Here is a 14,883-nt window from a genome sequence, read left to right as displayed (position 1 = left end):
CTGCTTCTCCTGGGTCTTCATACAAATCCTTGCTACTACCTAAGTGGGTAATAAATCCAAGTTGAAGAGCCCCTGGCCTCCTTGCTGGGCTGGAAGTACAATGACGATTTTCTTTTAATAAAAACCAAGTTCCACAATGTTGGCTTCAGTGCACATCAGGAAGCATGCCCTCGAGGCTATGAGAACTATGGCCAGATTCTCAGAGGAAAATTCTTTTTTTCTCCCTCATCACCTTATAAAAAAAGGCCACAACATACAAGACAGTCCAGCATCTGTAGGAGGAAGCCTGTATGCCGCCATTAACCATGTGACTTACTAGAGGCGCATACGGATGAGGTAATAAAAGGGCGGTTTGCCACACTGCTAACCACACCCACTTTAGGCATGACTAAAGACGTATACGGCCGGACGTAAAGACGTATAGGTACGTAGGCGGTGAACTACGTCACTAGCCAGGCCCACTTTTGGGCATGGCTAGGGGGCGTTACGGGGGGAAGGCATAAAAGACAGCACACAGGAAGTCTTGCTCTCTTTTCCCGGAGTTCGGCTTCCGGTTCGGCAGTGGAAAACTACTTGGCTCATCTGGGTTACTTGTTTGGTATCTTGTGAGTAATTTCTACAATAAATACTTAGTTTTACTTTCAGTAAGTGTGTCGCTTATCGTTACAGCGTCCTTTGGAGCCTCAAGCATCTCCCTTTGCTGTTAAATACTTTTTTCATTAAACACATAGATCTACCAAGTACAGGCCATAAATAGGGGCTCAGTTCCAACTTCCTGTCTCTTACAGATCCAAGTCCCTGTCTCTTACCCCTATGTGACAATGGATATTCCTATGCAGATCTAAAACCCCAGGACCTACACAGAAGTTTACTGAGAGAAACTTCTAGCAATGAGGTGTCGAATTACAAAACTCACTGAACTATGTAGTCAAGACTCTGCTTGAATAGACTTATTCATTCTAAACTTGAGAGCCAAAGTCACGAGTGACTAAAAAGAAATGGCTATATCCCTTCACAGAAAGGGGTTATATGAAGTGTTCCTGCTACTGCAATTCCATTCAGACCCTCAGAGCATGCTCTTCTGAAAGAGGTCAGGAAGAACTGACCTTGGTCAGTTGTAATAAGAACTCTAACTTAGAGGTAATTATACTGTAAAAGAAGCTTAACCACAAAGGGGACTACACAGTTGAAGTGACAAGGAAGATTCAAGATAAGCAGGAGATAAAGCCAGGAGGTGACATTGTACAGTATAACTTCTTATAGTCTTTGATTTTTGAGTTCTGTGAGAGCAATCAGAACTGTTAAATTATAAGCTGAGCATGGGACAATATGCCTGCCACATCTGTAATCCTAAGCTTTCAGAGGCCTGGAAAAAGGATCATGAGTTTGAGTCTAGCCTGGAATAACACAATGAGATACCAACTCTAAAAATTATAAAAAATTAAAGCTGGGTGTTGGTGGCGCATGCCTAAATTTAATCCCAGCACTCGGGAAACAGAGGCAGGCAGGTCTCTGTGAGTCCGAGGCCTGGTCTACAGAACGAGTTCCAGGACAGCCTCCAAAACAATACAGAGAAACACTGTCTCAAAAAAACCAAACCAAAACAACAACAATACCAAAAAAAAAAAAACCCAAAACCAAACAAACCACAAAACCACTAGACTAAACCTCCCCCTCCAAAAAAAAAACCAACTCAGCCAAGATTCATAACCAATACTGTCACTAATCTGGTTATTTAATGACAGGATGTGAGATTACTGAAAATAAGGAAGCAAATACAGTTTTTTCTTCTATGATATTTATTCCTTACAACTTTCTACAAAACACATCACATTTTTAAGGTGAAGTCACTATAGAATTCCTTATTTTTATTTTCTCCATTTCATGTAGTGTGTGTGTGTGTGTGTGTGTGTGTGTGTGTGTGTATGGGTGAGCGTGTGCATTTTCTTACATGTGTGGGCATGGGGGAGCACATGTGGATGGGTACACATGCACATGTATGTGTGTGCATGCACTGTGGAGGCCCAAGGTTGAATAAACCCTTTAGAGCACTTACAGCAGAAGGCCAGTAAAAATGGGGACAATACCATGATTTACTTAATCCTATTCAATGAAATCCAGCTTTATTTTTAAAAGCACTCGCTTTTTTTGCTTACCTTTTGTAACAGCAGGCTTCATAGCCATCCTGCCAACCAGGCATTCTTTCAGCATGGATTCATAATTGACCCAACGATGAACCTGGGAGACGAATGGCCAACAAGCAACATGACTCTACCTCCACAGGATGCATGGTCATGAAAGAATCTGGCCAGTGACCACATACTGGCCGTTGTGGGAAAAGACTACTCAGTAGCTCAGTCCCTTTCTCTGGAAATGAGCAACAGGAAACACAGAGGGAAGGTAAGCCAGTATGATCACCAGAGCCTGAGTAGAAACACCAACAGGCCATCGAACTGGCCTATCAGTTATGTGGAAATGACAAAATAAGGGTTCAGCAGTGGGATCAAAACTGGAAACAGATGAAGACAATAAAGATATGAACCAATAGATTCTTTGTACATCTCTAACATGGTGTGTAGGGAAATTTATACAGTGAATACACCAGAAGCTTCTAGAATACAAAACTTTACTTTTCCAGTGAGTTACAGTCATAAATAATAAATGTTACTGGTTCATTAAAGCCAGGAATGCACCAATGTATTAAGTAAAGCACCGTCTTCCTCACATGAGTCCCACATAAACTTGGTGCTGGTTCTGCTGAAGAGGTACCATACCAGAGAACACAGGGAGAGCCAGGAAACAACTACAGCAAACATGTTAGGCAAATGTTGCTAAACTGACTTGGTTTGCCTTGTTAGAAAGTAACAAACAGTAAACAACAAAGGGAACAGCTCTTAGAGGAACAAGAAGACTCTCCCAAGGGAATACTAACACAACCAAAGAGCAAATAAGACTTTTGCACCCCGAGGATGAGCACCAGAACAAACAAGTCCCATCATTAAAGCAGATGCACCTAAGTATTTTTAAACATAAAACAAATTACATTTCTGACAACTTGATCAAAAATGACCTATGACCTCAGAGATAAAGAAAATAATTAAAAAATAATAGAAATCAAATTATATTTGATCAAAACCACCATAAAATACCCCAAGCTGATTCAGATATCTTAAGTGGTTAAAACCTAGTATTATACAACACAGTTATCATTAATATGCAAAATGAAATGTGAAACAAGGGCAAATTACTAAACCTCTAATGACTATAATATCAGAATAACCATTAACAAAACTGATGGCAATTAACATATTCTATATAACTTTTAAATGGTGGGGAAACTAATGTTCTTTTGTAAATTTGGAGAAAAGTGTACAGATGCAAACAGCTTTTGAGATACATGTTGAACCTCTGCTATTAATTTAGAAAAAGAAAGTTTCTTATTCATTAACTAACTTTAACTTCCTCTAAGAGGTAGGGGTTCCACGTAGTAACACGGACCAGATGTACAACTATCTCCCCACAAGGAAAAAGCAAGAATGCTGTATGCTAACTAAAATTAAATAAAAAAAAAAACTAAAGTGATTTGTAATGGCAGATGCAGCTGTTCCCTTTTCCCATTGATAGTGTCTTGTGTAAATCAATTACCATCACTACCAAAATAAATCAAGACAGATGCAAGACTTGCTGGCAGAGGAATCAAAGTTCATGCCACATATTTGAAACCACTCTAGAATTTTAATAGTGATTTGAAAAATCACATGAACAGCTGCTACCTGTGAACACCTGCCTGCATCTCAAAATTCAAGCCCACCCATCTCAAACGAATACAAGTGATTTCTTCCTACAAAATTTCTCCCTGCTAAATCTATGCATACCATGCTCTGACTACCTGTGGAAACTTACCTCATTAAATAGATCAGTTCCATCTGTTCCTGCTGCTCTCATGAGCTCATCCTCCCCGCCAGGATGGTACTCCATGTATGGGCTGACATTGTAAACAAGTCCTGCATCAAGGCAAGGACAAATAATACCCAATGAACTTTCTAGAAATTACAAGACCTATAAATATAAGGTCCAATAAATCTCTGTCAACATTTCATTTAAGAATTCATTTTTTCAAAGTACCATGAGCTGTGAAGATTGAAATTTCACTGCTCTTGGAGGCTAGCTAATTAGCCTGCCAGTTTCCTGGTCTCTTATAAACAACAGGGGACTTGGTTAAGACATGAAAGTTTAATATATCAATACTTGCACTACAAAAGTAACATTTGCACCAGCTCTTTGAGCCCCAATTCCTACGAGTTATGTGAAGAGGGCCCAGTGGGCTGCACACCCCTACTCCTGCAGTAGAGGAATCTGGGCCTTAGGAAACTCAGGTCCTAACTCCCAGTGAGAGTGTCTTCTCTCTGCTCCGGAGAGGACATGTTCATTATTAAACTGACCCATGAGTAATCTGGTTCTGTTCTAGGAGAAGATGTCCCACTAACCAGGTTTTTTTTTTTTTTTTAGAATTCAAACATCCATGAAAATATTGACCAGAATACTGTCTCTGCTCATAAAACAAAGAAATGCAAAAGACCACACGGAATTGCCTCCTAACACAAAGAAACTATGTAATTTTTTAATGTACACCCCCCACACAGAAATAACATTTTGCCCCACTGCTGTCTACTGCCCTGGTAAGAGTCTGATGAGAAAGATGGATCTCTTCTTCATGAGTCAGATCTTTAGTAAGGCTAAGCCACGATGAGCATTTGGCCTGCTCTATAGAGGGTGGCCTGTCTCATCTCTGCAGTTGCCCAAAGAATAAAGCTTTTCAGACCTTCATCTTTTGACCTTCCCCAAGTATTTATTTAATCTATGCATGCATTCAACTACATTTTTATCTTTGAAAACAAATGAGCAGGGAACAAAGCAGGAAATGCTGGCTGGAGGCTTCATCAAGGAAACAAGCATTCTATATCAGTACTAGAAAGCAGACTAATCCAGCTGTAAAAGCAATTCAAAGGTGCAATTAGAAGTGTTTATGTTTGAATATCTAAAACTGATTTCTCATTCAGGAAGACTTTCATACATTTAAACAACCCCAAGCAACTAAAATGTTCATTCGATATACTCATCTTGGAGGGAAGAGGAGGCTGTTGGAAATCCAAAAACGCTACTGTGACTTTTCTATTTTAGGAAATAACTTATAATTCAGAGTTCAGTACAAAATTACAGAGGCAAACACAGAAGGTGGTGAATTCACAGACAATCTAGCAGTCCATCATATTCAGGAGGATGTTTTCCTGTTCTTTAATGCTTCAAAACCCATAGTTCAGAAATGTGAGTTGTAACAGGATCAAAATCACTCCCAATAGGATTTTTTAAGACACAGGATACTTCTTAGACGAATTTCAAACTTTCTGGGCAACCAAGTCTTGATCAGATTACTCAAGACAAGATGTCCTCCGTGTGAGTGGTGTCACATGTTTCGGGAGCTAGTTTTTCAAGTAGCTTTAATAGCTTTGTCAGTACATCTGACATACCCCACGTGTTCTCCACAGCCTGGCAGACCATCAAGTTGATAACCTTCTAGTACTCTTTCCTTTGTTCTGACAATCCAGGACCACTCTGTGGGTCTGAGAATATCACACTCTCTAGAGGGACAAAGCTGGGGATGTTTACAGAACCCACCATCACCAAGAGCAGTGAAGGCTCTTGGTCTAAGACATATCAGAGCCAATCACACTTGGCAGTGTCTTTGTAATTTGCTAAATAGAAAGGAAACCAGTTGATCTCCTTTGATACAGAGATTTATACCCACCTAATCTATCTTGTCTTCTTTTAAAAGGCATTTCCTAACAATCAAAAAAAGGAAAACAAAAAGAAGGACATTGAACGTTGACTGGGACATGAGAAAGCAGCAGATCTGAGCATGTTGTTGCCTGTTACATAGAAATAATTGCTATTTGTGACAGCTTAGTCTCCTTTCCTGTTACTGTGGTAAGACACCCTGACAAAAGCAGCTCGAACAAAAGTTTATTTTGGCTCACAAATCCAGGTGACAGTCCATCACCGCAGGGAAGTCAAGGCGGCAGGAATCTGAGTGTTGTGGAGTATTCCTTTACACTGTGTGATGCATGTCACTGTGACTGGTTTAATAAAAAGCTAGGTAGAATTCTCAGGGGAGACAGGACACTGGGAAGAAGAAGGGCAGAGACACAGAAAGACACCAGGGACGCAGAGCAAGTAGCATGGCATTACAAAGTAAAGGTAACCAAGCCATGTATCTAGTTTTGCACTTTAGAGCTAAAACCTTTCTATTTTATTTGGACAAAAAGGAAGAAATATTATGGTATATTCTTATATTTTTGGCTCTGAGCCTAGCCTTTAATGACTGAGCCTTCTCTCTAGTCCATTTGTGGTATATTCTTTTATACTATGTGAAGATACATCATTATAATTGGTTTAATAAAAAGTTAAATGACCAATAGCCAGGCAGAACTTCTGGGGCAGAGAGAATGTGGGAAGAAGAAGGGTGGAGAAGCCAGACAGATGCAGAACAGTAAGATACACAAAATGGGATAGAGGTAAAAGCCATGTGGACACACAAACACACACACACACACCATTCTGTTTGCTTAGGTTTGCTTATTCTGAACATTTCATAGAAGTGCAATCACAGAAAACATAATCTTTTATAGCTTCCTTCTTCCAATAGCATATCTGCAAGGTTCATCCATGCTGTTGCAAGCCTAAGTATTTTTTGTTTGATGGCTAGGTAAAATGCTCATCACTGTCTATTATGTATGTACTAAGTATTACACCATGTATTCCCCTCAATGGCAATTTTGAATGTCTCAGTTTTGGAGAGCTTGGTTTTTAGTCCTATTGCCAACTCTGCAGAGACAGGGAAAGCCTTTATCAACCTTCAGAACCTGTATCAGGCCACACTACCTCAGATGACTAGATTCAGAACTGCAACATACTCCACTGTAACCTCATACCCAGATCTTTGTGACAATCCCTACCCAAGTGACACCTGTGTCTATTCATCTGTCTCCCAGATGAAGATGCCACAGTTTCTCAGGCTAGGTAACTATGCATGTGAACCACAATGGTATCACCATACTTTGGGCCACATGTTACTAACTAGAATTTTTCATTTCTTCTTTCTTCTCTTCCATAAGTCACAGAGTCTCATAATAGAGCCCAGGAACTCCAGAGGAAGCTCAAGGAAGACACTTCTGGTGGTCCAAGGTGGAAAATTTTTCCCAATAAAACTAAAATATTATGTTTGCTTAAAATTCTTAATCTTTCATAAATGTGGGGTTTTCCAGAAGTTACATAGACAAGTAATATGAGACTGGAGACAGTAACACAACAACACATATGAGCTGTCATCTATTAAACTATACATTAGAGATATTTACCAAAATAGAAAATGAAGCACTTCTGTATTTTTCTTTTAGAAAAGTTATTTTCAGAAACATAGATACCATTTACAACAAACAGTGGGCTTATTACCTTTATTAAATAATTTTTAATATTCCTTACTTTTCTTAGTTAATGGAAATGTTAGAGACATCATGCAAACAAAAGCAACTCTCATCAATTGTTAAAAGATGAGGGGGATTTCAAGACCCCAAAAAAGTCTGACACACTCAGCTAAGTAAAGGTAAACATTCAAGACTAATTTTTGGTCTCAACATTCAAATAAATATTGAAATTTTCGATGGTATCCATTCAATAAATGTTTTTAATGTTGATCATGTATATAGCAAGTATATGCCATTATAGAACAGCATTTTCACTTACTTAAAATTTTTACCATTGCTAATTAAGTTGGCCCTAAGACACGATGGGAAGAGATATGTTCACAAGGTAAAACATGGTGTAACTATTTTTCAACTACAAAGATGGGAGTTTCTCAAGCCTAAAAGTGTAAGTACTGTGACAATTTCGCCATCTTGTGTTCAATAAGGAAACTACACTACTACTGCTTTCATTACTGTGTCTAGCTCTCACAACTGCTGAACAGGATTAAAATTTACAACTCTCAATGAAAATTTTAATTCCATCCCTCAATTATACTAGTGTCTGTTATGTATTTTAAAGCTTTGTAACCACACGTTAACATGGTCTTCCTAATGAACTGATTCTTTGTGTATGTGTGTGGTATATGTCTCACTGGACCAAAAGCTCATCAGCCTCTGGTCTCCACAGACACACACGGAACAGTGTTCTCACAAGTGCACATGTGCACAAGCAAGCACACACACACACGGTTTCCTTTAGGCTCTCAGAGACAGTTTTCTAGCAGTATTCCACCACAAGGCTCTGATGGGCACTCAGTCCACATGCTGGGTACCACTGAACACTATAACCCCATCGCCATGGTGGTAAATTACTTGGCGAACACATGCTTCCTTTCAAAGGAATGCAATATAGGGGTTCTACAGAATGATTTCCATTCAGAAGTTTCCTGTCTTCTGCATCAAAATGTAAAAGGTTATAAGGAAGAATATGGTCCAAAGTGAGAATGACATTATCTACCGCCCAGTGAGGTAATTTTGTTATCAAAATCTGAAATACATCCTGACTCTGGCTCAGTACATTACCAATGGAAAGTTAACAAGTTTCTGAAGTGCTAAGTTATCACCACCTACCTCTTATGCATATCCAACAGTCGTCTTTCTTGTTGTGTGTCTTAAGCTCTTCTTCAGTTACGTCAATTAACCTGCCTTTCAGTCCAGTTAAGTCCTTTCCACTTCTGGTCAGTCGAATCCAGTCCATAAGACTTCTGCCTTGTTTTAAAGGTACCTAAGAGTGTAAAACAGAAATTACAGCCAGTTTCAAGGGGGCCACTTCCCTTTCCTCCTCCCTCGAGTTGTTTTGCGGCTACATCAGTCCTTTTATTCTCCTTTAAAAAGAAACCCTGGGAGGCTGAAGTGGAAACATGGCAAAGTGGAAGACATCCTGGACTACACTCAAGAGTCCATCTCAAAAAAAAGAAAGGAAGGAAGGAAGGATGGAAGGAGAGAAAGAGAGAGAGAGAGAGAGAGAGAGAGAGAGAGAGAGAGAGAGAGAGAGAGAGAGAGAGAGAAGGGAGACCTGATGGGCAAAGGAGTTAAGACTGGGCTGGTTTAACCCACAGAAACACTTTACCTGAACAAGGGGGAGCTCTTGGACCCCAGATTGATGGCTGTGTGGAAAACATGGGACTGACCCAGACCCCCTGAATGTGGGTGTCAGTGAGGAGGCCTAGGTAATCTATGGGGCCTTGGGTAGTATTTACCCCTGGCATACAAATAGACTTTGAGTGCACATCCCAAAATGAGGAATATTTTCTCAGCCTGGATTCTTGAAGGAGGACCTAGACCCTACCCTGGATGACATGACATCCAGGAGATCCACCATGGGAATCCTCTACCTGGGGATCTGAGTGGAGATTGGGTGGGGGACTTGGAGGCCTGGTGGGGAGGGATGGGGAGGAGGAGAAGGAGAGGGAGCTGGAATTGACATGTGAAATAAACTTGTTTCTAACTTAAATATAAAAAAAGGTAAAAAAAAGAGAAAAGAAACTCCCTAGTAATATACCAAAGTACAAAAAAGAAGAAAAAGAAAAAGATAAAACTGGAGCCCAATAATTCTATAAATCCTCTCATCTTCTGTGTGCATGGGGGGGGGGGAGGTTTGTCAAATTTGTTCCACTATATTAGAAGTTTACTTTGTTTTCAAAAGGGGAGTTTCTGACATGTAGTTGTTCAGCCTGTTCACAAACTGGTAGACTCCAACCTTTCCGAGTACTGGGATTACAAGGGTAAGATGCCATATCTGGCTCTTTCTTTCTTTCTTATCTATCTATCTATCTATCTATCTATCTATCTATCTATCTATCTATTTATTTATTTATAAATTTAACATCCCCTTCATTTTCTTTTACTTTTTTAAACTTTTGGATAATTTTAATTGATTTTATCATTATTATCATTACAGGGAGGGAGGGGGCCCTTCTGTCTAGTTCAAGATGTCCAGGAAATTCAGATGCCTACAATTTTAAACAAAATACTATTTAGTATACCTAGCTATGAGATAGGACTTAGAAATGCTCTCACAAATTTTCCTCAGAATGGTATTATGGTATACCAGACACAGTATTGACTCTAAAGTCAAAAATTGGAATGTCCAGGTTCTAGCTCTGTTACTAATTATGTTATTGTTGCTAATTTGAACCAAAATTTGTGACCTTAACAATCAAGAGATTTGACAGAAGATACACCAATGATTGGCTAAAGTGCACCTTCTCTGAGTTATCAATATAAACAGAACATCAGAAATTACTGTATGACAATGTTTTCTATAAACACACTGGTAAAGTTTATCAAGCACTGGAAAATATTAGCACTGTGCAGGGGAATGGGAATCGGAGGAAGGCGTAAGTGAATGTGTCACAGATATGAGAACACCGAAGCAATGTCAAGGACCTCAACGCCTCAGACACAGGGGAACTGGCAAAGTCATCTTCTAGCCTTGAGTGTGAATGCTGATAGCATATGTAGAAACTACCAAGCACAACTTCCTCCTGTGCAATGAGCTCCCTACAGAGACCTCCTACCAAGATTAGCTAACCCTGCCTCAAAGATTTCCTGAAACCAAGGACAGCACCAAACATCCTAAGGATATTTTTTTTTAATTCATACATTTTCTTTTTTCCTTCACAATTCATGGAAAGTAGTTTTTACTGTGGATATTAGTGACCTCAGCATTTTTTTTCCTTTTTCTACTAAGAACTCTCACATTTCCACTTATATTTCATGGCTTTTCTTTGGCACAGGAGATTTTCCAGAACTTGGGCCATTACTAAGTGAGTGAATGGTAACTTGAAGACAAGAACTTTCATTTTCAACTGTCTATCTGATAACAAAATAGATGGCTACTGAGTGACTAAGGGATGGGCAGTACATGCACCTTAGACAGAGGACAAGACCACTCATGCTGTTGACTGTGGGTAACAGAAAATACGGGACACTGAATCATGAACTGGGGGAGACTACTGTATTTATAGTGGAGCGCTTTTGCAGAAAATGTCTACCAACCCCCGCCTATAGGATATACTAACAGGATACTCTGAGTTCTGTTTTCTTTTATAAATAAATTTTCAAGGTTTTAGGGTGAAGGATTGGTCCAAATGTGCTCCCTCAAAAAACACATGTAATAAACTCATTCTCCAAGGTGGGGCCCATTGAAAGATGTTTAGGTTCTGAAGGCTTATATGTAAATTTTGAACAAGTTTGAAGCTACACAGTCCCTTGTATTCTTTATTGCCCTATGATGCCTTCCACCACATTCCAGCAAAGAAAAACACCCTGGCCAGATAGGAGTGTTTTTACCCTCCCCTTATAATAAACAAATCTGTCCTTTATCCATTACCCACTCTTACAATGGCACAAAGTGTACTGACACACAGGTACACCAGTATTTTAATTAGTTAAGATAGTTTAGTAGAATAATCTGTATCGAATAGGGCCACTTTTTACATCTGTCCAACTACCTCATTACAAAGTACCAGGAGAATGGCACCGTAGAAGCATGCACACTTAGGAAGCTTGTATAGCTCACTTTCCAGAGTCCTATCTATCTTAAGCGTTCACTTACCTCCAAAATAAATAGGTCAGTAGCTCTGGGGTACATCCTATCTTCTCATTCTACACTTTCATTCTGACTATTCATGAAACCCTTCTGGTGAACAATTCCAACCAAAGAATGAAGACTGTGAAAAACAATTCCTATCCCAGAGAAAATCCCTGGGCTCTCTCTCCAGAGATTCCCAGAGCAGTTAGTCTTTTGGAAAAGCAAAACCAATCATGGCTCTCCCTTCTACAGTGGTTCCGTATAGTAATGTCTTCAAATCCCTCAACTGTTAGTCACAGCCTTTATAACTTGGTCATGGTTCGCATTATGTTTTAGCCTCAGCTCCTTTTTATCAAATGCTTTGGCTGAATGGGAATAAATTACCCCATTGGTATCAAGTACTGGCTCACAGTGTTTCTCCAATCTGACTCCAACCCTTTCTTGGTGATAACACCTTATTAAAGTATGAATTATAACTGTCTGTTTACTTATCTGTACGGCCTATGAGACTAAGATCCTTGAAACCAGAGACCACATCTTCACCACACCATACTGTATTAGTTACTTTTTGCTGCTGTGTTTAAAATCAATTTATGGAAGAAAGAGTTTGTTTTGGCTTATGGTTCGAGACAGGTTGTAAGTAATGGCGAGGAAGTCATGGCAGCTGGAAGCCAGAGCTGACTGATCATGTTACCTGCACACAGAAATGAATCACAGAAAGAAAACTGGAGCTGTGGTTGGTTACGAACCCCCAAAGCTTGCCCAAAGTGACACGCTGTTTCCAACAAAGCCAAACCTCCTAAAGGTTCCGTAACATCCCCAAACAGCATCACCAAGAGGGGACCACATGGTCAAATGCCTTAACTGCTCACTCAAACCACTACACTTTCGCTACCACATCTATGTAGCTTTTTGCCTTTGCTCAAAAGTTTTTTTTCCTTTAAATGACTGCTGAAAACAGTTTTTGTGGAGAAAGGCAGTAACTGATTTTCTCATTCTGCAACGGGTAGCCTTTGACTATGCAGTCAAGCATTTAGATTGAGATTGCAATGAAGGAAATTTCATAATCACATCACGAGCCTATATGACTAATGTCAGGCCTTTGTTAACCTATTTCTTTTTACCCGAATGGAGACAGTAAAAGGCCCCACTCCGTATGGTAGCTATGAAGACTCAATGGCCATAGGAAAAGTACCAAGGACAAGGCCATCGATGAGCACATAAAACATCTCAATACCGTGCATGATTAAAGCTGGGTTCACAGACTTCGGAAAAACAAATGTAAATCTCAACTCATTTTCTGATCTAAGGTCAGAACTTCAGGTCTAAGTGGAGAAAAATAGGGATGTTCAGTGGAGGTCCCAAAGTCATAGAAAGTAAAACTCAAAACAGAAATCAAGTGGCCCAAGAAGGTAGAAGTTCCAAAAGAAAACACCAAGATGTGGTTACTGAATAAGGAAGTACCAAACTTCCATAAGCAGACAGCATTAGCCTTGCAATGAACACAAGGCACAATTTTTGCTGAATTTTGTAAATATATATGCGTATCCCACCTGCTGCTAACAGTAACCACATCCGACAAATATTCAAGAGCATGGTATCACATTCAAGAGTCAGCCAGGAGTGGCCATAGAAGAGGCAGTGCTGGGACAACTGGTTGTCACATACATAGGGGAGTATGACTTGGGGAGGTGGCGGTAAATCTGATGGGAGGTTTACAGACTCCAGTCTTCCCTAGCCACCAGCCTTGCAGTGAAGTCTCTCGGGCCGCTACTGCTCAGCCTTGTCCTTCTGACAGTAAAGAACAAAGGGCTGGACAGGACAGCCTGAGGGAGGCAAGCAACTACGCCGGAAGCAGGGTGCCGGGTTGACCTACAGCGGCAGCTTCAGCAGCACCAAAGAGTCAGTAAGCAACGGCCTCCCCTCTTACCTTGCTGCGACCCTGGGAGGAGACGCGCTGCTGGGAGCTGGGGGCCGGGAAAGCCTGGGAAGGGACGTTCAGCATCCTTGGCCCGCTACCCGGGCCGCGTACGGGCTCCGCCACCAGACAGGCTCGCCTGGCGGGACCCCAGCAGCCACCACCGCCTGCTCCGGCTCCGCGGCCGGGCAGAGGCCAAGCCCCCGACCCACTTCCGGGGTCGCCAAGGGTCAGGCGCGCCATGACGTAGCACGCTCACGGGAGGCGGGGTGGGGGCGGAGTCAGAGGGAAGGAGCCCGCGCTGGGGGTGGAGGAGGGGGATGGGATTTGCGGTAGAAGCGCATGCTCAGTTAGTCTCTGATCCGAAACTTCAGCACCACAGGGAAATGACAGCTTCCTGCTGAAAGATTAGTGGGTGAAGCTGTTCCTTAACCCTGGTGCTGATCGAGTTCGAGGGTATTTTCTTGCAGAGCCCTGGTCACCCAGAACATCAGCTCCTATCCCTTGATAAACACCACCATCAAGCTGCCCGAGATGTGGAAGAAATAGCACTATCAAAACTTTCAGATGGCTGAGTATTTCTCTACTGTAAGGTCGAGAAAAACAGGACCTCACAACTTCATGAGCTAAGAAGCCAAATGCAAGGAGCCTCTGCTGTGGGTTAAGAAGACAGCGTCACCTTTCCACATGCCCTGTCTGGAAAACAACTAAAAGATGTTTCCAGCATCCTGCTTTATCCACACACTCACACATTCCTCCTCCTCCCATAACGTTTCACTTTCCTTGAAATTTCCAAGGAGTTCACCCCTAAATGGAGTGATTTGGTTTTGGTGTCGTCCTTACACTTAATGGTTTGTGTAAGTTACTTTTAGTTTCTTAAAGGAACATTTACCTAGCTGCATGGGCTTAGGTTTCTGTAGGCATAAATGGCCGTATCTAAACTACACCACACATATGATTACTAATAGGTATCTAAGGAAAGACAAGACAGGGCACCTTATACTATCCTAATTTGTTAACAAGAGAAGCATCTTTTGCATGTATCTGGGTGAATACACAGATCCATAGAGTAGAATCCAACAGAAAGAGAACATTTTCCCAAAGAGCAGTTCTGAATAATGCTATCCATTCTCTGTTGGGTACTATTTTTTTCCTGACTCTGGACACATTATTTATTTGAATTATGCAGTCTCTAGAGTTCCTGGCAGTCAAAGTTATGATGATATGTTTTACTATTATAAGGGAAAGTCTGTGGATATGTTTAGTCATTCAAGCAAGAGGCATTTCTTAGCTAGCTAATTACCTCTCATCTCCACCTTACCAATTTTTATTCTGGAATATTGCAGGAA

General features: G+C 40.8%; 1 protein-coding gene across 3 annotated transcripts in view; it reads right to left on the bottom strand.

Moving 5' to 3' along the window:
* Window positions 1–13,767, bottom strand: part of LOC101833334 (cytochrome b5 reductase 4) — a 52,548-nt gene extending 38,781 nt beyond the window's left edge. For 2 of the 3 annotated variants that reach the window (XM_005073666.4, XM_021229316.2), the window contains exons 1-4: window positions 13,547–13,766; window positions 8,652–8,805; window positions 3,904–4,004; window positions 2,157–2,238 (exon numbers count right to left, since the gene is read on the bottom strand). In XM_005073666.4, the coding sequence (XP_005073723.1) occupies window positions 2,157–2,238; window positions 3,904–4,004; window positions 8,652–8,805; window positions 13,547–13,621 (412 nt within the window). In that variant the 5' untranslated portion in view covers window positions 13,622–13,766. Of the gene's footprint in view, window positions 1–2,156; window positions 2,239–3,903; window positions 4,005–8,651; window positions 8,806–13,546 lie in introns of all 3 variants that reach the window. The other variant, XM_013116121.3, reaches the window with a different exon arrangement.
* Window positions 13,768–14,883: the final 1,116 nt, after the last annotated feature.

This window comes from Mesocricetus auratus, unplaced genomic scaffold, assembly GCF_017639785.1.
Source record: "Mesocricetus auratus isolate SY011 unplaced genomic scaffold, BCM_Maur_2.0 Super-Scaffold_100691, whole genome shotgun sequence".
Lineage (NCBI taxonomy): Eukaryota > Metazoa > Chordata > Mammalia > Rodentia > Cricetidae > Mesocricetus > Mesocricetus auratus.
Note: the sequence above shows the minus strand (reverse complement) of the source record. Positions and strands in the feature narration are given on the sequence as shown.